The following is a 26,180-nucleotide window of genomic DNA, read 5'->3' as shown; positions in this document are numbered from 1 at the left end:
CATTCTCCGTTTATACATGTCGCCGCGAGCGAAGTTACTATAAGCCGCTAGGGTTGATTCATTGTGACTTTGTGTATTGCCTATCCCGGCGAAATCTTTTGCAATGCTTGTCGTCTACCAGCATTGAGAAGTAAATGGCACCATACACCGGCCCCCACGGATCTTGAAGTTTCTATGTAAGTTGAATAAGCTGGAAACCCGTTGAGTAGCTAGCCAGGATCCGACCAAGGCTGGATGAGCAAGAACCTATAGCATAGATTGAGATTTTCAGCTCTCTTTTCTCCACAAAACCTCAGTAGGACCGAACGGGTGGTAATACAAATGGTAAATTAGGATTGCAGCAGGGAGAATATACCAGAGAGGTGTCTAGTTCGGGCCATGTGGTATTCACGGTGGCCAACAGGACCCCTCGCAGTCTTCCCCCCGCGACGAAAAAGGTTACCAGTAGAGTATGTATTCGGAGTAGACATACCGAGACCTTTCGCATTTGACGGGCCTAGTTCCTGATTGCCACTTCATGCACATCTAGTAGAGATCCATCCATATTGAGATCTTGAGGACCTGAGGTGGCCACTTCCGCCACAACGGTTGGTATAAAAAGCCCAAAGTCCCCGTCCCGAAGATGTTGTTGATTCCCTTCTCACCGCACTCGCTCATTACAGACTAAAAGGTTATAACCGGGTCGAATCAAATATGAAGGTCACTACTGCTAGTGTTGCGGCTTTGGCCGCCGGTGCTATTGCCGCACCCTCGAACACCACTCCTCGCTCACCTAGCAAGGCTGCCGCAGCTTGCTCATCAGCCGTCAAATTAGACGCCAGCACCAACGTGTTCAAGAAGTACAAGCTGCACGCCAACACCTTCTACCGCGAGGAGGTCAACAAGGCCCTTGAGCAGATCAGCGATGCCGGCTTGAAGACACAGGCTGCGAAGGTTGCTGACGTCGGTAGCTTTCTATGGCTGTAAGTCCTGGAAAACATCAGTTAGCACGAAGTGTCCGAAACTAACAAGGAATTCAGCGACAACATTGCCAACATCGCCAAGTTCGACCCCGCTGTTGCGGACCTTCCTTGCGAGGAGATCCTTGGTCTCGTCATCTACGACTTGCCCGGTCGTGACTGTGCCGCCAAGGCCTCCAACGGTGAACTCAAGTACAACGAGCTCAGCCGATACAAGTCCGAGTACATCGACCGTAAGTTCGAATCAACGCTTGTTGAGGAATGAGCATCCCAACTAACCACACTGCAGCTATCGTTGCCAAGATCAAGGCCAACCCCAACTCGGCTTTCGCTCTTCTGATCGAGCCCGACTCTCTCCCTAACTTGGTCACCAACGCCGACCTCAGCACTTGCCAGGAGAGCAAGACTGCCTACGAGGAAGGTGTTGCTTACGCTCTCAAGAGCCTCAACCTTCCCAACGTCGTGATGTACATCGACGCTGGTCACGGTGGCTGGCTTGGCTGGGACGCCAACCTTAAGCCCGGTGCTGAGGAGCTTGCCAAGGTTTACAAGAACGCTGGCAGCCCCAAGCAGGTTCGTGGTTACGCCACCAACATTGCCGGATGGAACTCGTGGGACCAAGAGCCCGGCGAGTTCTCGGACGCGTCCGACGCCAAGTACAACTCGTGCCAGAACGAGAAGACCTACGTCACCAAGTTCTCGGCCGCCCTTAAGACCGCTGGCTTCCCCAACCACGCCATCGTCGACACTGGCCGTAACGCCGTTACTGGCCTCCGTGAGGCGTGGGGGAACTGGTGCAACGTTAAGGGTGCCGGTTTCGGTGTCCGGCCGACCGCTGACACCGGCCTCGAGCTGGCTGATGCTTTCGTCTGGGGTAAGCCCGGTGGTGAGTCTGACGGCACCAGCGACGAGAGTGCTACCCGTTACGACTCTTTCTGCGGAAAGCCTGATGCCTACAAGCCATCTCCCGAAGCTGGCGAGTGGAACCAGCCCTACTTCCTAGACCTCCTCAAGAACGCCAAGCCCCAGTTTTAAACGACTGGCGTGGACAATGGCGGCATTTGCGTCCGACCTGATGATGCAGCTGGTGGCACGACGTGAGATGAAGCTTCTTTTGCCTAACCTGTAAGTAAGGTTAAGTGAGTTTACGTGGCACGGTGTCGATGTAAGTAAAGGAAACCTGGCTGTCCGGACCGCAGACGCTCTTTTTCTCCTTGAATAAAAATTACTGTACTGAAGATTCAAACTGTATATAGCTTTTGTGCAAGTACATACGGCAATTTACACCATTTTCTTGCAATGAGTTTAAGGGGGTAATATTGACTGATGAGATTTGATGAGATTTGATGATAGGTATTAACTTGAATGATATGATGTATTCAATCCGATTTGTGGGTTGATGGGTTGACTGGTTGACAAAAGGCCCGTTTGATAAGACGGTTGTACCCGTCTAGAATCCGCATTAGAATCTGCTCGCATGGGACCGAAGCCTGGACTAACGTTAAACAATTTGTTAGCGCCTAAATTTAGCATGTGCGCGTCGTTATTGCCCGCTCCTATTAAAAACCGCGAATGGATAAGGAAATTGCAAGTAAATGCAACCAACAAACACAGCAGCTACAGCAGCTACAGCGCTCTTTCTTAAAATATGAAGTTCGAAACAGACATAAGTGCCTTATCCTTATGTCTTACATGCAGGTGCTTAATGCACGTAACTGCCCTCATTACATACCACGTGTATGGTATACTATAGTAGGAGGGGCGAAAGCTTGAATCAAGTCCACTACAACCCTAGTTTCTACAAAAATGTGAGACCACAATGACTAATCTCGCCTGTATAACCACTCCACGTATGAGATGAGATAGGTAGATACCTAGCACGTATGAGATAGGTAGGCCCGAGATATCGCCTTGTACATCGATTTGTACACCAACTTGTACATCAACCTGTGCATACTTGACCAACTTGGAAGCCCAACTTCGAACCCCTCAAATTCTGAAGTTCTGAACTCGAAAATCCAAACTCTCTTACTTTGTTTTGTTTTACTCTGTCTTACTCAATGATATCCTCAGGTCATACCCACTCGCAATCTCACCGCCATACTTTGTAACGTCTTTCACGATAACCTCAATCTTTCCCAGGGGAGATTCCTTCCAGGCAAAAATGATGGAGGGGCAGGAGAGCTCTTCATCTAGCAACTATGGAGATGTCCAAGAGATCGAAGGCCCTCAAAAGGGTCGATGTTATGGTGTCGTAAGCGATTTTCTCGCCAGGCTTGAACACTTCACCTGGGCAAATTACACGTTCCCCATGGCCACCGGCGGTCTTGCTTTGCTTCTAGCAGAGCAGACTCAAGGCTTTACCTTCACAGGCCTTCAGACAATCGGAAAAGCAGTTTACATATTTGACCTTGTCGCTTTCACACTTGTTACTATCGCCATCGTTTATCGCTTCGTCAAATTCCCCGGCACTTTGAAGGCTTCGGTCAGTCACCCGACAGAGGGCCTATTCCTCGGAACATCGACGCTCAGCGTAGCATCTATCATCTGCGGCATTGCCCGTTATGGAATCCCCGCCTGCGGACCGTGGCTTATCACGGCGTATAGGGTCTTGTTTTGGATATACTTCTTGATCACATTTGGAATTGCGGTTGGCCAGTATGCTCTACTGTTTACCTCACCTCGCTTGAAGATTCAGGATATGACTCCAGCATGGGATCTTCCTATATTTCCCTTTATGCTGTCTGGTACCGTTGCCTCCTCAGGCGCCGCTCTCCAACCACCGAATGAAGCCGTCCCTATGATCGTTGCTGGCCTGACCGCTCAAGGTCTTGGGATGTGCGTATCGATCATGATGTATGGTACGTATCGCCGCCTATATTAGGTACTTATGTTACACGTCATAGACGGATTCTAATCATTTTATAGTAAGTATTAACATTCATCACTATTTTATCGAAGATTTCGTTATTCGTTTTGGTAACGGGATGTTCGGAGGGGATTAGAGCGTTACAGTAGTAGAAGTGCTAACGCAGAACAGGCCAGCTATGTACGACGGATGATTCAGTGGGGATTTCCATCGCCCAACTCACGACCTGGCATGTTCATAGCAGTTGGGCCACCTTCATTCACCGGCCTCGCCATCATCGGTCTTGCGAATGATTTCCCCCGGCACTATGATTACTTCGGGCCCGACTCCATCACTATCCAGATTCTACGAGTCTTCGCAACATCTACGAGCATATTCCTCTGGTCTCTCAGCTTATGGTTCTTCTGTATTTCAGTAGTGGCTAACCTTGCCGTTAGAAAGCAGTTGAAATTCCACTTGAATTGGTACGCTTATGTATTCCCCAACGTTGGGTTCACAATCACGACCATTTCCATCGGCAAGAGTTTCCAGAGCCGGGGAATTATGGGAGTTGGTAGCGCAATGACACTGATGCTAGTCGCGATGTGGATATTCGTGTTTATCCACCACATAAAAGCTATCATCAACCGAGAAATATTGTTTGAGGGTAAGGATGAAGATGTATACGTGAATGAAAAAAAGCACGCCCACGTCAAACCTACCTCCAAAAGCGGGAGCGACGTAGAGAAGGAAGCATGATTAATGTTTTGCTTAGGTACCTGGTATTCACCCGTCCAACCTAAAATCGTCCAGCTTCTCCTAAGGAGGTTACATTCTTAAGGGCACCTATTACGCCAGGGCATATGTCTTCATGACTATAATGAGCTTACGATTATTAGACTTTTAATTTGTTAAGATGGATAAGATGTTACTTCATGGGAGCATAGCATCAAATAGAGGTTATAGATGGAACGGTTTGTCAGTCGGTAGAAATAGTAATAATTTATAATAATACTTCAATCAGGAACTACATGAAAGAAGGTACCTAAGCTAATTCTAATGTGACACGTTAATTTAAGCTTTCCTGTCAGGTTGCATAATTCTTCGATATGTATGAACCTCATGCATGACTTTTACGAAATACTTCAATGCCGAATTTTAGTAGCGCTAGAACCAATATGTCAACTACTGGTCCAGACTGGTCCATTTCAACTATCTTTAACATTCTACGGCGGTTTAATAAGTACGGTTTGTACCGCGATCTTATAATATCAAAATCACGCGAGTATAAGGAGATGTCTCGTTATGCTCTTGTCTCACTGTCGAATGAGCCCGCATAACTTTTACCATTTGGAATTACGTATATTTCTTATGGGATCTCTTGGATGCTAGAAGATGAGCTGATTCATGCGAGAGCGAAAATATTTTTTTTCCCCTTTTATTAACCTGCTCAGCCGCATAGCCTCATATAGGGTCGTATTCCCGCTCCAAAACTTAGCCCAAGGGGTCAACAAGTTGCTTTTGCCCCCCTGATAACCTCTCAATAGGCGGTCTATGAGCGAGTATTAGATGATCCTCAGCTGGACAATTAAATGTGCAGATGTCGCGATGTTAGGGGGAGAACTCGTGTTAGAAACATCGTAGGCGTTGTGGCTAGGATGAGAGAGGGGGGGGACAAGAATCGAAGTTAATTCAACTATTAACTCCTAAACTCACAATTATCTCATAAAATATCAACTTGAAAAATGCTCTTCACGACAATACCTCATCACCAGTCACATCATCCGTCCCCGGCCCCTTGTCTTACACAGCTACCATACCCGATCTAACTAGTCGCCGGGCAGACCTTATCCTCTACTTTTACAGGTCACGAAGACGCGGCCGAACGAGGCTAGGTGACATTTATCTATTATCCCGGAGAACTAGACAGGGCCGTGCCAATCTAAGGAGTTAGGAATTGCGATACTTGCTAGGAATACCACAGTAAGGTCTACATCTACAAATTATAATCACTACCCTTAGGTACCTAGGTTAGGTACCTATGATTAAGCACGGCTAGCGAGTATGCATATGAAAGAGGCGACGGGGGATGAAGCGTCCTAGTAACGCTCCCTTGGATCCGGACTTGCGACGATAGTCTACGTTCCACAGGGGCGTTGGAGGAGATTCTAATAGTAATGTGCTGGGGAGTTTACGATTCACAGCTTCTATATATCTGTTAGTTATCTGATTTGAAGACAATTTGCCAGGAGTTACAACTTCTCGTCACGCCGTACTACAGCCAATACGCCAACCAATTCACCTAAGTCTAAGTCTTGACAGTAGTAGTAGTGTTAGTAGTAACAAGCGAAAAGAGGCTTCACGGCGGAATGTTCAAGTATATAAACCTCCCATTTCTACTCCGAACCTGCCTTCCATCCCTTTTCCGGTTCACCATCCACTTCTTCTTCCTCCCTCCCTCCCTACGCTCCACGAATACCAACAATCATCAATCATCAATCATCAATCCTGTAGCAAAGGTCCCCTACCCCCTACCCAGGTCCAACCCAACAACCACCATGTCTCCCCCCACCATAAAGCAGGAAACCCCCTCCAGGCAGGAACTCAAGGCCCACTGGTCCGCGCATCAAGCCCAATTCCTACGTCACTCCTTCCCCGGAGCCGAGGAGGTCGAGTACAGGCAGCTACGCATCGTCCTGATGCCGCGCGACTACGTCGGCAGCATCGCGGACCGGGACCGGGACCGGGACCTGCCGCGGCTGCCCAAGATAGAGCTCGCCTTCAACGACGTGGATATCACCGTGCCGCAGCATGCCCTCGGGGACTGGGAGCACAACTGCGAGGCCCTCGAGCACGCGGCGACGCAGGTGCTCGGGTCTTGGAAGAGGTACTATTGCTTGCGGGTGGCCGGGACTTGGAAGGGGAATTGTTGCCCGCATGTCTTCGAAGAGAGGAAGAGAGGGTTCTCTTTCGAGCCGGTTGTTGATAAGCCTGGTCCCAGCTCGTACGAGGGGCCGGAGATCCAGTTTAAGCTCAAGGCTCCGAGTGTACTAGCGGACATTATCCACGTCAAGATCTGTAGTCACACGCCTTATGTTAATTACGATATCACAAGACTGTGAGAAACCGAGAATATATATCAAGCAAACTTGATTGGAAGGTATGCTTGATATACCTTAGATAGTGAATTTCTACGGGGATGATGTTTACCTCTTATGAATAATACACTCTACATTCTTAGCAAACCTCGCGACTCAGATTCACTTTCCTTCGTGCGCATATATATTATGCATGTATTAGCTATAAACGTGTCTATGCACTCTAATATACTTTCGTATGGTAGTATTCCACCGGAGCACAAGCTCCTTGTATCCTGTTAGTTTTATATAGCAATATCTACTACTTGGAGAAAAAAAAAAGGGGGGGAGGGGGGGAGGTGCGCCGTACACCTAAAAATTTCGACTTCTCTCTGCTACGGCAAAGCATATAAAATATGACTTCCTTCCGATCCAATTACGAACGGCCTGCCCTGATGGTATCAGTACCATATCCCTCCTCCTATCGATCACAGAATGGAAATTTCGATGTTACAACAAAAGGGAAAAAAAAAAGAATTCGCTCCGCTCCTTTCTGCCCGTCCTAACAACCGCGCGCATGCTCACTTGCTTTTTTGGGCCCTTTCCTACGAATTCGAAAATTCTGAGGGTATAATCTAGATAATACAGAGTTTTTCTCTGTCCGGAGATGCGACAGAGGGTATTCTAAAGCAAAAGGAAAGAGCAACGCCATCTGTCCTCAAGTATCCCAACCAATATATGCTTTCATAATGATGCCTGAAGGCAGTCGTAACTCATAGCTTCCTAAACGAACCAGACTAGCTAGCCGCTTTGATTTATTTATAATGAGGTATTAGATGTCTCAATTAGCGTCCATGGTGTAATTTCTTGGTTGCGGGCTCACTGCACCGCTACCGCTCACGCTCACGCTTGCGCTGCCGGAATAGTAGCTTTGGTCGATGCGAAAGATCCAGTCAAGCTTTTCGCGCTCACTACGAGCTGCAAACAGCCACGTATTGTCTGTTCCGTAAACAGCAAAAACGCCCGCCTGCAGGCGTTCGCTTAAGCCGCCAAGACTAGGTCCCGAAGACTTGGAATTTCCAGACCAAACTGTTGAGATGGTCCGACCTGACGGTGTCCTCTGATGGCCCGGCTGAAAGTTCCCTTGGGTATTGCCATTTGTTGGGGTTAAACCATCTGGTTCGTCGTCGTGGCCACCAAATAACGACAAAATCTCTGGCTGGCTATCAACCCTGGAATTGCGAAGACTGACTATCGCCATTTCGTCGCCATTACTAGCGTTATGGATATGGAGATAAGGCTTTCGAATTTCCACGAATCTCTTCACCCATTTGCTGTAGTCATTATTAGGGACTAGAAGATAGCCTCCTTTTGAGACTTTTGGGTTCTTCGGGACTCGGATGATGGTCGAGATCAACCTGGGCGGTTCCACAGATTCAGGCGCGACGCCATCCGAGGGGGGTGTTGTATTTGCTGGGCCAAGGATGCGTGCCATAGGATCTGGATGGCGCAACCAAAGTTTTAGACATTTGTTAAGGATAAGGGCTTCATGCTCGTTATACTCCGGTTCTTGAGATTCTTCAGGTTCTGGAGGCTGCTCAGAGGGCTGCTCAGATGGCTGCTCGGGTTGTTCTACCTTTTCGCCCTCCACTGATTCTGGCTGCTTCGGCGTGGATGGCCGCGATGTATCCGGGGTATCATTAAGAAGTGCGTCAATCGAATCTTGATCATCATCACGGGCATTAAGTTCCGGGGATATGTCGTTGTCGAAATTGTCCTCTTCAGCAGGCTTGTTCTTAGGTTCAGGTAGGCCAATCTTCTTAAGGAACAGCTGGGCAGCCGCAATTTCGGTAATCCGTCTCTTTTTCTTTCGTGCCGTGATGTAGTCCGCTATTAATGAGACGCCCCTTGGTCCCCAGTTGTTCAAGTTCTCTTCGCCCTTGACATAGCTATGCAAACTGTTCATTCTCCATAAATCACCAACCCGCTTGATAGGCGCAGGTCGCATGCTCAAAGTGAAGATGGCTGTAGAAGAGTGTACGATCCTAACATGCTGGAACAGGGACGATAACATCGAACTCTGTCGGACGAATGTCCTGCCTAGAATCTGGCAATATACATTCGTTGAGAATTTCATCGGCTCGGCGAGATTGTCAGCGGTTATATCCCAGGACAGGGTCATCTGCACTTTGTATTTGTCTGCAGTGGTGCGATCGAGTAGCAGAGAATTGTGTAAGCTTGAATCCCACTGTCCTGTAATAGCCATGCTTCGAGTGCCATTTGCATTCTGGCGGCGATATGGGGTTGCGCTTAATCTCAATGGGATGTCGGGAGTAGCCGACCCCATATCAGGATTTTTACCAGCGTGGTCAACAAGCTGAATCTTACCGACGCGAACCGATATAATGTCCTCCCAAGGTAGCGTATCTCCTGAACTATGTGTGAGGTTGATCGCTACTCGTCTTTGAAGGCCTTGGTGTAGTTGAAAAGTGCCAGTATCAAGCTCGCTTGTCTGTGTGACCTCTACAGGGACATACTCCCCGTTTTCGTTAAGTTCGAGGATCTGGATCCGGGCAAGTATATCGTGCTTCTCCTCGGTGTAAAACTGTGTTTCGTTGATTCGCGCGCCTGGAGAATTACGGTCAGAATTTGGAGTCGCATCACGCATCTCATCCCAACTCAACAATTTGTCAAGATGCATCGTAGAAACCTTAGCGAATATAGCAATCCTAAGGTTGACGTCTCGAGACCCAAACAATGGAACGCTCATACTATGGACACTATCAAATCGTATCGGACCTTCATCGAAATCTTTGATCATCTGAGTTGTAGTGACACTATCCGAAACACCAGGGATGAACAGCTGCGCATGTACGTCAGTTCCCTCTCGCTCGGCAAAACCAATCATGTCGTGCATAACAACATTGTACTTCAGAGTACTTGACGGAGCTCGGGCGCTAGAAGGCTCTAAGGATACTTTAATAATCCCAATGGCATGAGAAGTATGAGGCGATAAGACGTCCAAAGCAAAATCTTGGACCCGGCTATCAAAGACAGCTCGGAGGGGAACGTCAACCTCGCCAACGAGAGAATATTCAGGCATGCAGGTCTCGACAAAGGGATTGTCTAGCTTAAAATGTTGAGAGTACTCCGGCTGGTCGAGATATTGGTGCATCTGTCGCATTTGCCGCACTCGGTCGTGAAGCTTTTCTAAGCTCCACAGATGAACGACGGTGTTCTTGTAGTCGACCACGCGGACCCCTACACACGGTTTTTGAGCTTCGTCGAGAGCTGGATCTTCTCCCTCGCTTGGGACGTCATTCAGGACCATATCGTAGGAAGAACAGCGTGCGTGACCAATATCCACAACGGTGAATTGGAAGACAACGTTCTCTCCCAACTCCTCGCTCATGATCTGCGCCTCCTTCAAGGTAGTTGCATGCTGCAGGACAGCTTCAGCCATCTGTACGTAATGTCGGCCTCTCCAATGCGCAATAGCCTTCTTAGCCCTTTCAATCTCCTCTTCGGATAATTTCGATTTTGCCTTAGGTCTTTTCAACGGGTCCAGCTTCTCAATCTTAGCCTCAAACTCTTGCTTTTGGGTCTCCAATTGCTTTTGCATATCTGCTTTTAGTTTGACGAGAGTTTCTTCCATTCTGGCCTTCTCTTTTTTAATCTCTTCCACCTCAACGTTAGCTATTCCGGCGCTCTTAAGCTGCCCTTGGTATTCCTCCTTTTGCTTCTCTAATTGGGTTTGCATGGTATCTCGCATTTCCTTAAGACGATCGTCTCCTTCGCCGGCCTTTGGAGTAGACGGCATTGTAAGCGCCGTATCCAACGAGAGATTGTCAATAGTACCAGTCGACATATACTTTTCTCTGATAGGATAAGATGTGTTGGATTCTAAATCGTCATCGCCTTCACGGTCATTGACACGCTCAGCTCGAGCCCGCTGCACGTCTTCGAACAACGCATTAAGCTCCTCGTCCGACAAACTTTGAAGGTTCTTATCTGTTCCGAGTATGGCACCAGCGGCTTCTCGTCGTGCAAATGACCAATCTGCATCCCTCTCGCTTCGAGACGGAGCGGGTGAGTCCGGACGGCTGTCAGGTAACTCGGAACCAGCTTTGCTTACGGATCGCTCGTGACCTAGCAGAGGGGATGGGGATGTCCGTTCTAACTCGCGCAACTGGCTTACGGTGACAGACTGGCGCAGTAGACTTTGCCGGTTCTCGTCTCTCTCCGCCCGTGCCTCCATAGGATGATTGAATCTGAATATATGAAAGTCACCCAAAATAACACGATAACCAGAGTGTAATCTTGTTGTCCCTGAAATGCGTTTCCCGTTGACCATGATAGACGCGCCTTCGTTCGGCGTTATTGTCACAGTACCGTCTGAAGCATTATCGAAGTAACAGTGGTCGTGAAGAATTCGAGTGCCGTTGAGGCGGATATTTGCTTGGTGCTCTGAGTTCGATTCCACATTTCCTACTGTTGTCCTGCCCGGCTTAAGGTTGTAGACCAAACACTCCGCAAGGAGAGGATCATCAGATAAATTGACCAAGTGAGGCATCTTCTTGGGTGTGTGCAACCCCACAAACCCTTTTTCAATACTGATACCAAGTTCTTCGAGGGCAGCTTCTCGCTCTTTGTGGATCTCTTCCGTCTTCTGAAGTTTTTCCTCCCAGGTTTGGTTAAGATCAGTCAACAACTTCTCGCTCTGGCTCAGCTGCTCAGCAATTTCTGCCTTTGATACCTTCTTGACGGAGCCATCTGCCTGGGTAATGCTGACAATCTGCTTCTCTAGAGGTGTCCCTTCAGCGTAGACCTCCTCTGGGGGTACAGCTAAGCCGCCAGTGCCGCCACCGCCACCGCCTCCCAGCTTGCTCCGCAGTACTGCTAACTCTTCTTTCAGTTCTCTTATCATGCGAGCATTCGCATCTTCGTTGACGACAGCGTGGTTCTTGATTCGCTTCGCGGAGTCGGCATATCGTAGAGTACTTAAAGTTTCATCGTAGTTGATGTCAGCTGGGCTGATTGCTGCAATCATAGCAGTCATACTGTTTCCACCAAGTGAGTCTTTCAGAAGCCACGTCAAAACACTGTCTCGATAAGGAACGGTTCCTCCCGGTCCTTTCTTCTTTTTCCCGGTTGAGAGGTCAGCCAATGCTGCTATCACACGGCCAAGCGTCGAGAGGGACCTATTGATTTCAGCACCTTCTTTTAGTCGAGCACCGGTAGCACCGGTTGATGTTGCTCTTTCTGAACCAGCTAGATCGACCAAGCTAATTTTCGCCTGCTTCTCCATCTCCATCTTCGTCTCCGCATCGTACTTCTTCTGCGTGAGCATGAGGGTAAATACGGCGTGACTCCTACTGGATGTTTCGTTCATGTTTGTCGCGGCGACTGTTCTTGCCTTGTTGCCTTCGTCCATAAGGTTTTCGATCTCTTGAAAGCTGCTGACGACCAATTTGGCGAGATCCTCCACGTAAGGGCCAGTCGACGGGTGTTCTCGGACCTTCAAATTGCCCTTGGTGGCAGGATTTAATAAATCCCGTACCCTTTCATTGTAAATCTCGAGATACGACACTTCTACAGTACACCGTGTCGTCTTGTCTTTCTGTAGTTCTTCAATTCTCCTAAACATATCCTGGCAAATGTGAGGTATGATACCGGCTTCTTTGCCATATCCCATCATGGAATATGACTTACCCGAACCCGTCTGTCCATAAGCAAAGATACAATTGTTGTATCCTTGAAACGCATTGTCCAAAAGTGGTTTTCCAAGATCACTATGTAAGCTTTCTTGGCCAGCGTAGTTAGGATCATTCTTATTAAAAGACCAATACGATTTGTCAAAGGCGAAAGTCTTCACTGAATTGTCTTTAGATCCCTTAGGGCCATGAGCAGCATCGGCGGGTGGTGTCAGGACCGTTTGGTTGCCTTTCATTTCAACAATGCATTTTGACCCACGGTCAATTTCTATATGCTAAGTTAGCATCTATCCAGTCTGGGCGCAAGAGTCTAATAAGGGGGCTATCCAAGTCATATGAACCTGGCGAATAGTCGCAACCGTACCTCTACTGTTGAAAGGCCGACATCTCACCACCACCTTAATATTTCCTCCACCGGCGGGAGCCATGGTTGCTAGATGAAGGAGATACTCTCCTATCCACTACAGCTATTCACCAAGTATAAAATAGAGTCGAGGCATCCGATAGATAGGGGCGCGCGGCGATGGTCTTTAGTGGGGACTTTGGGCGTAGACCTCGCGCGCGTCACAAATAACTTTTGAAGCCCCTCACTGATTTCGAAAGTCGCAAGCAGATAACCTATCCAGCCTTATAGTTTTAAAAGGTCCTAATCTAATATTGGTCTTTCTAAGCTTATCATCCTCCCCTTTATTACACGGGAACGGCCGCGAAAACGAAATCCGTAGCTCCCGTTGAAGGTGAAGCACCTAACACCGGACGGCGGCGGTGGAGTCGTGTGAATGCAGGGAGCAGATCGCTAAAAAGCAGCCCAGCGGCTGCGCGTTGCTGGATAATGCGTATAGTGCGTATAGTGGGACGGCCAGATCGTGGGTTTGCGGAGGTGGAAATGTGATAGGTTAGGCTTCTTTTTTTTGCAGCAAGAGTCTATGATAGAATGTTGGGCGTCGTCGCGGAGATAGTTATTGGATTTTGGTTGGTGGAATTTGGTCAACAACTTGTTAACAAGTAAATGGTTGTAAATGGGTTCCAAGATTAACTGGAGAACGCGAATCGCGACCGGCGGCTTGTCATTCGTCCAAAAAAGAGATGAACTATGGGGCAATTTGCCAAGACATTCACGTGTCTGTCTCTTGTACTGGTATAATCAGTGTGAAGTAATTAAAACCATTTCAGGTAGCTAAAATTAATGGTTCTTGTCAGCTGCCTTCCCTTTAAATCAGTTGTGATCAACTGACAGCAAGTCTCTTTTCACCTTATTAGTCCACTTTTTATCTAGCCTGGGACCTCGGAAAGTCAAGTTACCTGTAATACATATGTCATATGTACCTTAGGTACCCAAGCTAGAAGTCTGCCAAATCACTAAACCTCAGCAAGTTTGAGGTTGCAGGTACCTTTTCTTTTCCATCTTTTTTCCCTTTTTTTGTATTGAAAAAAAAAAAAAAATTTAAATTTATGCAAGTGATCTAAACTTCAAAGATCTCATAGTTACTAGGTACCTAGGTACCTAATGCACTATGTAGAACTATGACACCATCTATTTCAAGCCCAGGTCCTTCTCCAGCTGGCCCTTGGTAGTGGATGGATAGAAGTCTTTGTTCTCCTTAAACGTCTTAACCGCGAGGTCCCTATCTAGCTCGTTCAACTTCCTGTACAAAGGTCTCACAAACTTCATGCGGCCGACAGAGCCCAGAAGGTCCACTATCCCAGGCAACTCCTGCTTATCTCCTGCCTGGAGAGCAATCAAGTAGTAAGCCGATTTCAGCTCGACGTTCTTCGAGGAGCTGATATTGTAAGTAGTTCCTAAGAGATGAGACCTCTCAGCGCTCAGGGGCTTAGGGAAGCTTTGTACCGCTTGCAGGAAGACAAGTGTCTGATTGGCCGTAAATGACTCGACGTCTTTGCTGGTTGGTTGGTAATCATCGCTCTTCCATTTCTCTGCCAGCGCAAGGCAGCTGTCCACATAAGCCGTGTTGAATTCGGGTTTCGGCGGCAAGCCTGGCTTATAAAACCTCTCCTCCCAGGGGATCTTGGCAATTTTCTCCTTAATCTCCGCATTGCCGTAGTTCTCGAAGAAATCCAGGAAAGTTTGCTTGAACTCAAAAGAGTCCAGCGACTTGTTGGCCCACGTCTTGAAGTAATGAGGGATAAACTTGTCAAAATGTTCTCTCCCCACAAGCCGGTCGAGGTAGTAGAGAAAGTGGAAGCCCTTCTCGTACGGAATTGTGCTGAAAGCATCCTCGGGATCTACCCCTTTATGATTAATAATAAGTTTGGTAAACTCATGTTCGGGTCCGAATAACGCGACCGAGTCCTCTATAGCTCCGTTAGCACTAGACAAAATACATACACCGAATCACATACCCAGTGCCTTCCAGCCGATGATAGCTGAGAAGTCGAATTGAGGTTCGCCGTGAATAGCCGCGCCAATACGTCGCTCAAGATACGTTGTCCATCCTTCATTAAGCCAGCTACAATTTTTTTTGTTCTCTTAGTTTCCAGTCATAAAATAGGTAGTCGTCCACGGGGAAAACTTACAAGTGTTCCCAGGATGCGCAGCCTACGAGATTGCCACTCCAGCTATGGCTTAGCTCATGTGCAATCACATCGACATTCTGGCGATCTCCACTGATGATAGTAGGGGTAGCAAAAGTGAAGATAGGATTTTCCATTCCTACGACCATGAGTTAGCAGGGCTCTCTAAGGCTACTTTGAAATTCACGTGGAACTTTACCTCCGTAAGCAAAGCTCGGGGGCAGCACTAACACGTTGTACTCTCCCCACTGGTAGTCGAAGACCAGCTTCTCTGCTACTTCAAGGAATTTGTCCATATCCGCTTCGAGTTCCCATTTTGCAGCCTCGAGGGCTTCAGGGCCAGTAGTGACGACAGACCGTTTCCCAATGCGTGCCGTTTCCAGGTCTCCAGAGGCTAAAGCAAATAGGTACGAGGGAATAGGGACCTTCTGCTCAAAGCGGAACAGCTTGTCGCTGTCTCCTTTATTATCGGAAGGCACAGGCACTCCGCTCGCAACTACAGGTAGCGGGGAGGTGATGTTGAAAGTAAATGTTGACTTGACATCCGGAGTATCCTGGCAAGGGAAGATAGATCGGGCTAGGATAGCTTGGCATTGCGAGTATACATATGGGTGCTTCTTGTTACCAGTCTGGGCTGGGGTCATCCATTGTAGACCAACGCATTTATCGGTAGTCTCTAGGGCGATATCCAACTTTACAACATCACCCTGAGGTATCCCATTCGGTACAGAGATATGAAGTGGTGCTCCATAAGGCTCGACTCGATCCTTGACAGCCCATTCCGAGTCGGTCGAATCAAGCTTGACGGATGAAATAGACAGGTGATTTGTATCGAGTATGATCTCACGGCTTGCCTTATCCGTAAGCGATTCGAGCTCCAAAAGCACAGAACCTTCAAGGCGCTGCTTCTCAAAGTTGACCTTAAAGTTTACGGTGGTGTGCTTGATGCCCCATTCACCATAATTGGCCAGAGTGTTGGGATCACGAGGTGCCATGGTTCTTTTCGGGACGAGGCTAAAGTGTCTTAAATGGAGATGCACTGATAATTTGCAATTTGTGAGTCGAATACTTCTGAACAGAAGACTGCCCCTCACGATGCTATTCAGTTCTCGCATCGAACTGGAATATTAGCCTCCTTCCGGATTAAGCCAAGCCTCTGCACACAAGTTGCTTAGAGTTTTGTCTGCGGGTTCGTTCGGATTAGAACTTAGAAGCCCGTAAGCCCGTTAAATGAGAAGGTGGTGGGTCCCGAAGCAAACCTTGGAAAGAATCTGTGGAATTCATCTAAGAGAACGAAGTTATTCTTGTCATCTGCATATGTCTATATAATTGAATGCCAAACTTTTGGATATTTCCAACTAGGGAGATAATGATATAGCGATATTCTATCTACGTCTAGATCATAGGTACATCACAAGTCGTCCTCTTAAGATCGATTCTTCTTGAGCCACTTGTATCATAACATAGACGTAAAAATCAGCACTAAATAATAATAATAATTTTTTTTTAAAAAAAGGGGGGGTTAGTTTGAATCTAGAAGATACCCAAGGTAGGTCTAGGTAAACCATCAACTTCCAATCGACTTACAAGTTACAGCAGGGCTGGTAGCCTGTAGGTAACTTGAAACAACGCTTCCTGATGGCTTACTTACTAAGTTGTGACTAGCTCGTCACGACTTGCACCATCCTTCTGTTCTGAAACAATCTGTTAGATACCTGCCATGCTTGTTTTCTTCTTATCTACTGCCGGAGGCACGCTTCAGGATACCCGTCCCCACACTTGGGATACTTGGGTAAGCAGGGAACATGGGACGGAAATAGTGTATTCCTAGAGATCTACAATGACTTACCTTAGGTACCTAGATATCAATACACATAAACTTTGAGGTTGTGGTGGTTGACTTAAAACTTGCAGTAGTTGCTAGAATTCGCCCAGAAAAGGGGGAAGAATCAGAAAGTAAGCAAGCCTCTACATACTACGTTATCTCATCTGTCAACCCTGCATAGCAGTCAGAATTTTTTATTTTTTTTCTCTCTCTTTCTTTCTCCAACCGTTCCATCGAAGGATACCAGACGGCAAGTTTGGTGAGAATGACTACTACGGCGCTGCTTCGGCGTTCGTTACAGTTTGTCACTAGTTGGTTGGGCAACGTGACATGTATGCTTCCCACCAAGTCGGGTAAAAAGTTGGCTGCCATCTTACAAAAGTAAAATCTTCAGGACGTCCGTGCTCAGATCTTGGCATGACACAGCATGCAGCTCGACAACTTGAGTTCTTGCCCTTCACGATAGCTTCTTGGCAGAAGAATTTCACTGCACGGGTTTGGTCATAAAGCGGTCGGAAGCAGTCCAAGTTGGCAAAGGAACAGCTTCTCCCGGACGTCATGGTGATATTGCATTTCTGCATTAGTTGTGTGTAGTATACGCCCTTCGTGTTTTCAGAGCTAGCTACCTCTACATATTCAAGAAACTTCCCGTGTTTATTTAAACTGACGGGTATGATTTCAAGCTTGATGTTACGTTCGCCTTCTTGAATAGCTCTCCCGAGGTCTTTCTTATATCAAGAAATTGCCACTTGTGATTCGTAGCTCCATGAATTCTGGGGTTCGAGCCGACAGGATTCTCGATGCTGCATAAGAGTTAAAGGCTTTGCAATATGTCGGGTGCATATTATGCATCATGCATAATCACGTCTGCAAGTGAAGTTTTCTTTCTTCCCCAACCCAGCGTTCAGGATCTAGCCTTGGAAATTACCTCGAGGCAGATATTTCATTATGTCCGTACATGGCAGGTCATGTGAGCTAGGACGGGACGGGAGATAGCATGGTCGAATAAAAGGGGTTGCAAAACCCTTCAGATCATGGGTACGCGGGGAAGACCAGGATCTACCCGACACGGAATATCAATCACCATCGCATCATTCACTAGGTATTGTTGTTAGATGCATAGGTCCCAAGCAGCAGGATGCTGTAGAACCCGTTCCTGTCAAAGCGAACCCTCTCTCCATCGAGATCCGTTTTAAACTTTTAGTCTCCTCGCGTGGCTGCTAAGTTTAACACTTCTACACTAGCTTCGAAATCGTGAACGAATACGTCCTAGCCTCATTTTTGACGGCTCGGAAGCCTGGCTGAAAGGTCGAGGTGCTGCTAAGGTTGGTACTGAAGTCGGAAATGAGGCCCAACTAACAGCCCTGTCCAATTTGCCATGTGCTGATACGCCGCGCAGTGGATCTCGCGAGCGTTATGCGTGGGGAATAAGACCACTTGGAAAATCATTCGCTAGGCAAATTTTGTACTGCTCAGAGTTGCTCTGATACGGGCCGGGTCCTCAATGCGGCTAAGGTTATTCCATAATAAGTATAGCAGACCTGGAAAGTTCCGTTGAACAGAGTCCCGTGTTCGGGAATGATAGCCTTAAAATTTCCATTTTCAAATACTATGCAATGTTAAACTGATATCATATCGTGAAGTTCGTTTTTTTCTTATACATAATAACAGACTCTACTAAGGAACACGTATTAATATTAATATTAACGAACATTTTTCGGACAAGGCGGAAATGGAATGTCTTTAGAACATTCTTAGAATTCGATAAGTATAGATTTTCATATGACAGTAATATCCGAGACGATTTGATATAGTCGATAGCAGAATATGTGAAGTTTATGAGTATTGGTACTATTTTAGGGAAGTCTCTAGTGTCCGGGCGCGTCAGATGAACCAAGATCAGTTTTCAGGTCACTTAACTTGTTGCCATATGGCTTTAGCTTCTCTATGCGGCTATTAACTTTGCTAGAGACCTTGATTATTTAGGTATATATTGCATCCATCTCGAAAGACCAAGTCATATATTCGTATTTAGGCTTAAGCAATACATTAGGTAGTATTAGACAAAGGCATTGTCTGAGGACGACGTAGGTTATGGAAGTTGAGTTAGAACTTCGAATTGATAACGGTTGTTAGCCCAGGATAAATTGGCTTGTAAGACAGCATTACGGTCGCGGCGGCGGATATGGAAGACCTCCTAAAATTCCTTCGCGTTCCACAGCAGAGATGGACTTTATGCCGATAGGCTGTACCTGAAAACCCTCGCAGGACCCTGCCTTGTTGCCAGGAACAGGTAAAAAACCCATCCGGGGGGGCCTTGTCGATATCGCAACCTTTTATCGGCTGGATGCCTTGGGGTGCTGATCGTTTAGATCCCGGGCAACTTCCAGGCCCATGGCAGACGGGAATGGTGATCATAAATTCTGCGTTAATTCATTCGTAGAAACATATTTTATAGTTGTCTTTATTAAGCTTTAAGACCCAGGCGGACGAGTCCGAAATTTGCTTTCCAATTCTGTTCAGTTGTAATTAAAGAACTTGTTGTTTGCGAAGTTACCTTAGGGGGGTAGTTACGGGAGATATGCAATGCTGTTAACTCCGAATACCTTCCTGATCTATATGTCTTAAGCCGTGTAGTAGTCCAGGCGCTTTTAAAAAAAAAAAAAAAGGTAGGAGCCAAGTCCTAGAAGTCTGGAACATCTGGTCGTTCATCGCGTTTTGCCATTCGACAATTGGTCGTTTCGGGACGTGAGACTCCCAGGTTGAAACGCCAATGATAGATGATCATCCCGATCTTTTAATTCGGACCAAATTCGGATGACGTTGTGGATTGGTTTGAGTCGGGACACAGGATGTCTCATCTCAGCCTTGTTTATTCTGTAGGCGCCGATAGTTCGGTTGGAAACTACATCATCTATCACATAAGTTAGTACCGTAGATATTGTTGTTTCTTGTTTCCCTACTTCGTAGATCACTGGTCTCCAAAGTCCTCATCGCAGATACGCTAAACGGTAATTTCTCCGTATTCCTTCTGCAAGTCACCACATGCATCGTCTCATAGTATAAGCTAAGAGTAAAGCCAATTATTTCATACCTAGGTAGGTAGCTTTGCTCGACGTCAATCGGTGACAGCGGTAATATGTCTGAATAGGGGTGAAACGCAAAGAGATGTACATCCATACTTGTCTCGATCCCCACCCTCACCAAGAAATAGCCCCTTGTTTATCTGCTATCTCGACATAATACTGATATGGTAAGTAGGTCTTAGAATCCTCGCGAAGAACAAGTTTGTTTCGACTTCAGGTTAACCTTACGTATCTGTTAAAACTCCCTGCCAAACCACATATGCTAGAGAGATAATACGAAGAAAATTTTGCCAATTAACTACAACGAAAACAAGGTCAAGTTTTGTTAAACCTTACTGCTATTAGGGCCTATTCCCCTTTAAGGCTCGGTTACGGGTGTGTGCCGCAAGTCACAACCAGTTACGCCGCCGCTACGCCACCATAATGCGCTAACATCTTGTGCACAGACAGTCCCAAATATAAATGAGCTTTGATATGTGAACGCAATACTATGTAAGTTCAACGTATTGATCGGATATCTCAGTAGCTGAATTATTTATATACCGGGTTGGTCCTTCTTCATATACAACTTTTCAGCTCGGAGACGACAAGTACGACGACTGATACTAAGAATCCCTCATCCTCTAACGGTGTGTTACTATACATATGCTAACTAGGTGGGAATAACCTCTTGCCTCCTTGTATTTACGAGCAATAGCCAGTACCTACCTACCTAGAGCGGAAGCATCGCTTCTATCAGAGAACTTATATGGTACGTTGATGCTGTGGCCCCCATATGTCGAGCAACCTCTCAACTTAAAACAGATTTCAACCCCTATTTGGTCATTCAGTGGGCAAATGAGAAGGAAATCAGTTATCTTGAATCCCCTTCCGCCCTCAAGTAAGCAATAAATGGCAAAGTTGTATCATGTCTTTCTGACTTTTGAGCTCCAAAGTCGGCGGTTAAAGATGTAGTGCTTGTGATCATGTATACCTTATTGGTGAAGGCGCGCGGTAAGCTTCACCGCATCGTATGCAACTTTAAACTCAGATCACGGGGTTAGTACGCATAGAGGGCTCTATAGCCCTCGCCCTCTGCCGGCAACGAAAAAAAAAGTCTAAAAAAGTAGTAACCCAAGATAAAAAGCAGTAGGACTTAATCTATTTAAGTAGGTTGTTTACTATAAGGTAGATTACATCCATTGCTACCACGGCTCCTCGTGCATCTTGCAGAGAGGAATTGCATATAATATATATTAGGTGCGTTCGTTTAAATGTGGGATACGTAGGATTTCGTGATGATGGAAAGAAATGGAGAGAAATGCAGTCGAATATATTCATCCCATGTCGTAACTATTTCCTGTGCTTGGACCGGTTGATCAACGCCCGGTCCCAAGCTTCACATCTGACTACTACCATTATATCAGTATAAGATATTTGTTGAAGGCTGTCATAGCGACAATATAAGCTGCATACGCGCCGGCACGGACATCCAGTGGCAGTCAAGCTAGTTGAAAAACAGCAGAGTATCCTTCCCGACTTTGCGTTTCGATGTCACCATCTCCGCAGATCAATGTTCAGAGAGATATGTAAGGTAGCTAGTGTTTCTGCGCGCTCGGTTATGTGATGAGGATATCACAGCACATTTGCCGGATATACAGTACATATTTTGATAAATCATTCAGTTATTACCCAAGTCGTCTACCGGGTTTATGCGGTTAACGACGCTTCTCCACGTTTTCTTTAGCTTGCTTATGCTATCTCACTAGGTGTGTTGTCGTTTGGAAGTTATAGGGGATATTATAGATACCTCCTAAAGGAGAATACCTGTTTGTAGCAACCATAGGTAACTTTTTCGAACAGCATAACCTCGGTTAGCGGGAAGAATTGTCTTACACGCGCGTTTCCCAAGGTCCGGTCAGTCGGATCTATATACATAAAAATATGACATCCCCCAGTTGAAGTCCTGTTTCTTAGTAAGATATATATATGTCGATAACATACATTGCTGTGAGCGTGAAAGTTGAGAACTTATTCGACGTATTCTGTAGCATGTGTCACAGAACAAGTTCCCCCGTTTCAATTAAGCAGTGTTGAAAAGCTTCAACTAACTTATTACAAGCATCCCTACCATCCATGTTCCCGGCCATGGGCCACCCCTGTGATGCCGGGGGTCAAAGCTCTACCAACCTAGCTCTAGGTACATTCAGCAACCCTTGTCAACAGTGTCAAGGGCTTAAGCGGTTTCAACACCCTGTCGAGGCAGCATTTCTGGGCCTCGACCAGACGGTTTCCCGATGTACCTAAACCCTTTTTCGCATCTTGCCCCGATCCTGAGTTCAACGAGTGTTGAAACGCAGGCCGGCCGGCTGGCTGGCTCGCTGGTATTGGAGAGGGAGGGATGCAGTCTATTCCAGTCTATTACATACCTTAGGTACAGATGCGAGTACAGTCTCATCGATCCAAATTCGTAGCTACTATCCAGTATCGTCATGCATGCGGTACGGTATCATGTCTCGCTTCTAAGTGGAGGTTGCATCCCAACCTGATGCATTTGGCCTTACAATTCCCTTATTCGCTTCGTTATAGGATACAAAATCAGACAACATGGTCCTGGCTATACTTTGCGTATTAAGGACATGCATGGTCCTGCTTCCCTTGCCTCTCCGTTTTCTCCGTACGTCTATTACATATGTTAATCACTATGAAAGCTCCAGCTGTCTCTTAATTCTCTTAATTGTGTCCGTTGGGTGTCATCTTGTTGTTGTTGTTTTTTTTTCTTTAGTAATCTTGTTGCTCTTTCGTCACGCACATATATGACTTCAACCCGCCACTTCGCCCGCCTGCCGTCCGCATGAAAATAAATCCTATTTTATTCCCCTGCTTATGATAATCTCTTAGTGTGGCTTTGCAAATCTTCTAGGGACCCCAGTCACGGGATTCAATGGCTCATATAGCTACCTGCATGCTTGACAGCGATGGAGAAGTCAGTAGCCTCAGAAGTTATATAGCAAGTGCCTTCTCAGCTCAAGCTTCCACCGAATCGGTACGACCTTTTCCCTTTCTTATCTCCTTTAATTCCAGGTGGCCGGTTCCAACTAACTGTCTTTACTTTATAGCTATCGTCTACAAGCTCGTCCGAGGAGAAAAAGCCATTTGTTTGGAGGATGCAGAACCCGGAGAGCCGGAAGTATCAGCTGTTCCCAAGAGAAAAACAGCTTCCATCAGCCACGAGTGGAAAGCAGTTGGATCCGGAGCAGGCCTTCGCGATGGCTATGGGACAGACGGAGAAAGGCTCCGTAGGCAACGGCCTCCGGATGCGTATCAAGGAGCACAACATGACTCGGAGGAGGAAAGTCAGCGTGCCTGAGTTAGGCCCAATGACGACAGTACAAGAGGTTGCGATGGATTCACGTAAGCGCCCATGATACAATTCTTAGAAGATACATCTAGTATTAACTAGCAGTAGCAACGATTCCGGGCCGGCCTGCGTTGCATGAACGTTCCATTAGCTCTCCTATCAACTCTTGGCGCCAGCGTCGCGTCTTTGACTCTACTACGACCTCCCTGAAAGAGTGTCCGGAGGAGAGCCTAGAGAATTCTAATGATGTACAGAAGTCTACCCCGACTTTAAAGCAACCACGCTCTCCAAGGGATCTGGCGCCCTTAACGATACCAACGCAGTACGGTCCAATTCCGCGGCTAGCCCGGCAGCTATCGTTAAGCCGACTTAGATCTAGGGATACGCAACAGGAATCGACAATTCGATCGGCAAGGGCTGAATCACCGAAGACACGTACTCTATTGACACCCGCCTCGAGCTTGGCCTCAGCGACGACCCCTATGTCGACGACTACTGCTGTGACTAACTCGACGCTTCCAACACCGTTATCAGCGCCTGCGGAATGCCGAAGTTCTCCAAAGCCATGGGATAGGCTGGGTTCAACCACACCTATCACCACTACGCAGCAGACTGTTGATCCCTCGGCGACACCAAAAGTAGAACCCGAAACACAACCACGAGCTAACCCAAGCCCATCTCATAGACGTGGTCGATCCGATTCTGGGAGCATCATGGATCGCGGACGCCCACGAAAGCGAAGTGATGGTACACCAATTGGCGGTGGTGGTGGCTTGAAGCGAAGCAATTCTAAGAGGAGTGTCAGCGCTGAACGTCGAGCCTTTGAGAACTTACCTCAGGGGTGGAAGCCAAGCGACGCCGTAAAGAACATGGACTCAGCTGAAGCTGCTTTCTTACAGAAGCAGGCCTTGGGTCAGACTCTAAGATTTGAGGTACTCAAAAAGGACGATGTCGAAAACCTGTCCAAGGTAAGTCATATATCCCTCTCCAATCATTGCCACGACGCCGTAATCTAATCATTCATAGGAACTGCGCCACCTTGATGAGCGAACAGAGTATCTTCGCCGCACGTACACATCCCTTCGTGCCGGGCGCCGAAACCTTCACAGTCGCATTTGCCAGTACTTACGGTCACCTCGTGTTGCTAAATTTAGCTACGAGTCGATGTTAAAGCAAGAAGAAAGTCTTGCCGAGCTCGATGCTTCAATTGATGATTGGGTGACGAAACTGGAACAGGCCGAAAATCGACGGACCCGTGTTAGGCAAAAGCTCCTGGAGCATGTCGCCGCCGCCTCCACACTTTCTCTGGTTAACGACATTGACGGTACAAGCGATATCCTTCAACAAATCATGGGTGTTCGTCTACCTGATGGAACTTCGGATATTTCGACCCCACCTCGTAGCCCAAAGACTACTTCTTCTACTCAGTCCCAGTCCCCATCGCCGTCGCCTCAGCGCGTCGTTGCCCGAGTGCCTTCAATGATTCCTGAGCTACCATACGAAGAGACCGAGGATGATCTAGCGGAAGACAACCGAGAGAACTCAGCGGAATCCACTCGGCAGAGGATGGAGAGCATCCGCATATACGCTGACAGCGATGTTTACGCTCTCCTGGCAGATGTGGAGAATGAGTTCACCAAATTGAATGGTGGTGCCGCAGGCCCCGAACTTACCGGATCACCAAAATCAGAAGAGCAGCGCAGGATCCTACATCGTGCCCATAGCCACGATATCATCAGCAACCAGAGCCAGAACCACAACCTGTATCCGAAATTTCGCAACAAGACACCGCCTGTCTCGCCCCCTGCACCTGCGCCGCCGATGAAGAACTCTCCACGAGCCGAAGTTTTTCTATCGTCCGCCGTTTTCCAGCCGACTCGAAATCATTCACCTAACTAAATCATATTGCTTTCTTTTGTACTTCGTTATACTGTTTATTAGTATTGTTTTAGACTTGCAAAACCCACTCCTTTGTTTTGCCTAACGACTTACTACGTTCCTTTTTTTTTTTCATCTATATGACGATCGACGATTTACGGCCGGCCACAGCGATCATTTGCATTCTTATCCTACACTTCTAGTCATTCCTTTAGACATATTGGCATTTACGACCTTAGACAACCAGGCGTTTTCACCCTTTTTTTTAACATACCTTAATCTGTTTTATTTTATCTGGATTTTATTCATTCATTACTTTCATCTACTAGACTTTCTTTATTACTCTCATCTCAAGGCGTCATGGTCGTCCTCGGGTTTTCTCGCTACACGGCTCTGATATTAACGGACACCTCTATACCCAGTGCGCTAGGTACCGTTCAATGCGTTATCAAGGCCGAAAGGCATTGCTGTTTAAGAGTCTGTTATTTTTCCCGTCTTGTTTCGGAATAAAGGGATCGTTGGTTCGAGGTTGTATGGGGGTTAGTGTGTAGGATTCGTTGTATAGGAACTGAAGAGGGGGTTATCGCGGTGATAAAAGTGTAACATGGTCCTAAAGACTCAATTGCCAACGACGATCTAGGCCGGCTGGGGACTTGAGAGAGCCCCAGGACGAGATAGATCCTCCGCCTACAAGCGGTCCAGTCTTGCACCATAGATGTACATCATTGCTATCAGACTACTGGTCAATGAAAAAAAAGACTTCTGCTACAACCCTCATGTTCCGCAAATCCATCGTGAATGCATATCTTGTAACCGCAAATGACACCCGAATAGATTCGTTTCGAGACCCTTTCGTTTCAATTCCTTCCGACCTGGATCCTAAAGATCATCACTCCTCCGATAGACAAGCTACATCGATCT

The 26,180-nt window shown here is 47.0% G+C and overlaps 6 protein-coding genes across 6 annotated transcripts; 3 read left to right on the top strand and 3 right to left on the bottom strand.

Annotated features, from left to right (window-relative positions):
* Positions 1 to 78: 78 nt before the first annotated feature.
* On the bottom strand, positions 79 to 744 carry F4812DRAFT_386418 (uncharacterized protein). The gene is made up of 2 exons (XM_047932072.1): positions 320 to 744; positions 79 to 246 (listed from the first exon to the last, which is right to left on the bottom strand). The coding sequence occupies exons 1-2, from the start codon at positions 485 to 487 to the stop codon at positions 115 to 117; spliced, it is 300 nt and encodes a 99-aa protein (XP_047790307.1). The 5' UTR covers positions 488 to 744; the 3' UTR covers positions 79 to 114.
* On the top strand, positions 694 to 1,994 carry F4812DRAFT_459274 (glycoside hydrolase family 6 protein; the record flags this gene model as incomplete). Its single annotated transcript, XM_047937516.1, has 3 exons — positions 694 to 962; positions 1,020 to 1,192; positions 1,249 to 1,994. The coding sequence occupies 3 exons, from the start codon at positions 694 to 696 to the stop codon at positions 1,992 to 1,994; spliced, it is 1,188 nt and encodes a 395-aa protein (XP_047790306.1).
* Positions 1,995 to 3,123: 1,129 nt separating this feature from the next.
* F4812DRAFT_451128 (voltage-dependent anion channel) lies at positions 3,124 to 4,566 on the top strand (the record flags this gene model as incomplete). Its single annotated transcript, XM_047936167.1, has 2 exons — positions 3,124 to 3,820; positions 3,995 to 4,566. The coding sequence occupies 2 exons, from the start codon at positions 3,124 to 3,126 to the stop codon at positions 4,564 to 4,566; spliced, it is 1,269 nt and encodes a 422-aa protein (XP_047790305.1).
* Positions 4,567 to 7,086: 2,520 nt separating this feature from the next.
* F4812DRAFT_428367 (kinesin heavy chain) lies at positions 7,087 to 13,718 on the bottom strand. Its single transcript, XM_047934186.1, has 2 exons — positions 12,963 to 13,718; positions 7,087 to 12,866 (listed from the first exon to the last, which is right to left on the bottom strand). Exons 1-2 carry the CDS (start codon positions 13,024 to 13,026, stop codon positions 7,726 to 7,728), a joined length of 5,205 nt encoding a protein of 1,734 aa, XP_047790304.1. The 5' UTR covers positions 13,027 to 13,718; the 3' UTR covers positions 7,087 to 7,725.
* A 414-nt stretch (positions 13,719 to 14,132) lies between these two features.
* On the bottom strand, positions 14,133 to 16,125 carry F4812DRAFT_459270 (peptidase family M1-domain-containing protein; the record flags this gene model as incomplete). The annotated part of the gene is made up of 4 exons (XM_047937515.1): positions 14,133 to 14,911; positions 14,960 to 15,066; positions 15,134 to 15,269; positions 15,330 to 16,125. The coding sequence occupies 4 exons, from the start codon at positions 16,123 to 16,125 to the stop codon at positions 14,133 to 14,135; spliced, it is 1,818 nt and encodes a 605-aa protein (XP_047790303.1).
* Positions 16,126 to 22,964: 6,839 nt separating this feature from the next.
* On the top strand, positions 22,965 to 25,280 carry F4812DRAFT_459269 (Up-regulated during septation-domain-containing protein; the record flags this gene model as incomplete). The annotated part of the gene is made up of 4 exons (XM_047937514.1): positions 22,965 to 23,066; positions 23,140 to 23,434; positions 23,490 to 24,349; positions 24,408 to 25,280. 4 exons carry the CDS (start codon positions 22,965 to 22,967, stop codon positions 25,278 to 25,280), a joined length of 2,130 nt encoding a protein of 709 aa, XP_047790302.1.
* Between the last annotated feature and the right edge of the window lie 900 nt (positions 25,281 to 26,180).

Source organism: Daldinia caldariorum, assembly GCF_022478825.1.
Source record: "Daldinia caldariorum strain CBS 122874 unplaced genomic scaffold F4812scaffold_8, whole genome shotgun sequence".
Classification (NCBI taxonomy): domain Eukaryota; kingdom Fungi; phylum Ascomycota; class Sordariomycetes; order Xylariales; family Hypoxylaceae; genus Daldinia; species Daldinia caldariorum.
This window is presented reverse-complemented; position numbering and strand designations above follow the sequence as displayed.

Bases quoted from the DNA above. Each gene is read 5' to 3' on its own strand.
- F4812DRAFT_386418 (XM_047932072.1), bottom strand. From the start codon at position 487: ATGCGAAAGGTCTCGGTATGTCTACTCCGAATACATACTCTACTGGTA. The intron at 247-319 runs GTATTACCACCC...TCTATGCTATAG, and splicing joins GCAATCCTAATTTACCATTT to GTTCTTGCTCATCCAGCCTT.
- F4812DRAFT_428367 (XM_047934186.1), bottom strand. From the start codon at position 13,026: ATGGCTCCCGCCGGTGGAGGAAATATTAAGGTGGTGGTGAGATGTCGG. The intron at 12,867-12,962 runs GTACGGTTGCGA...CTTAGCATATAG, and splicing joins TCGGCCTTTCAACAGTAGAG to AAATTGACCGTGGGTCAAAA.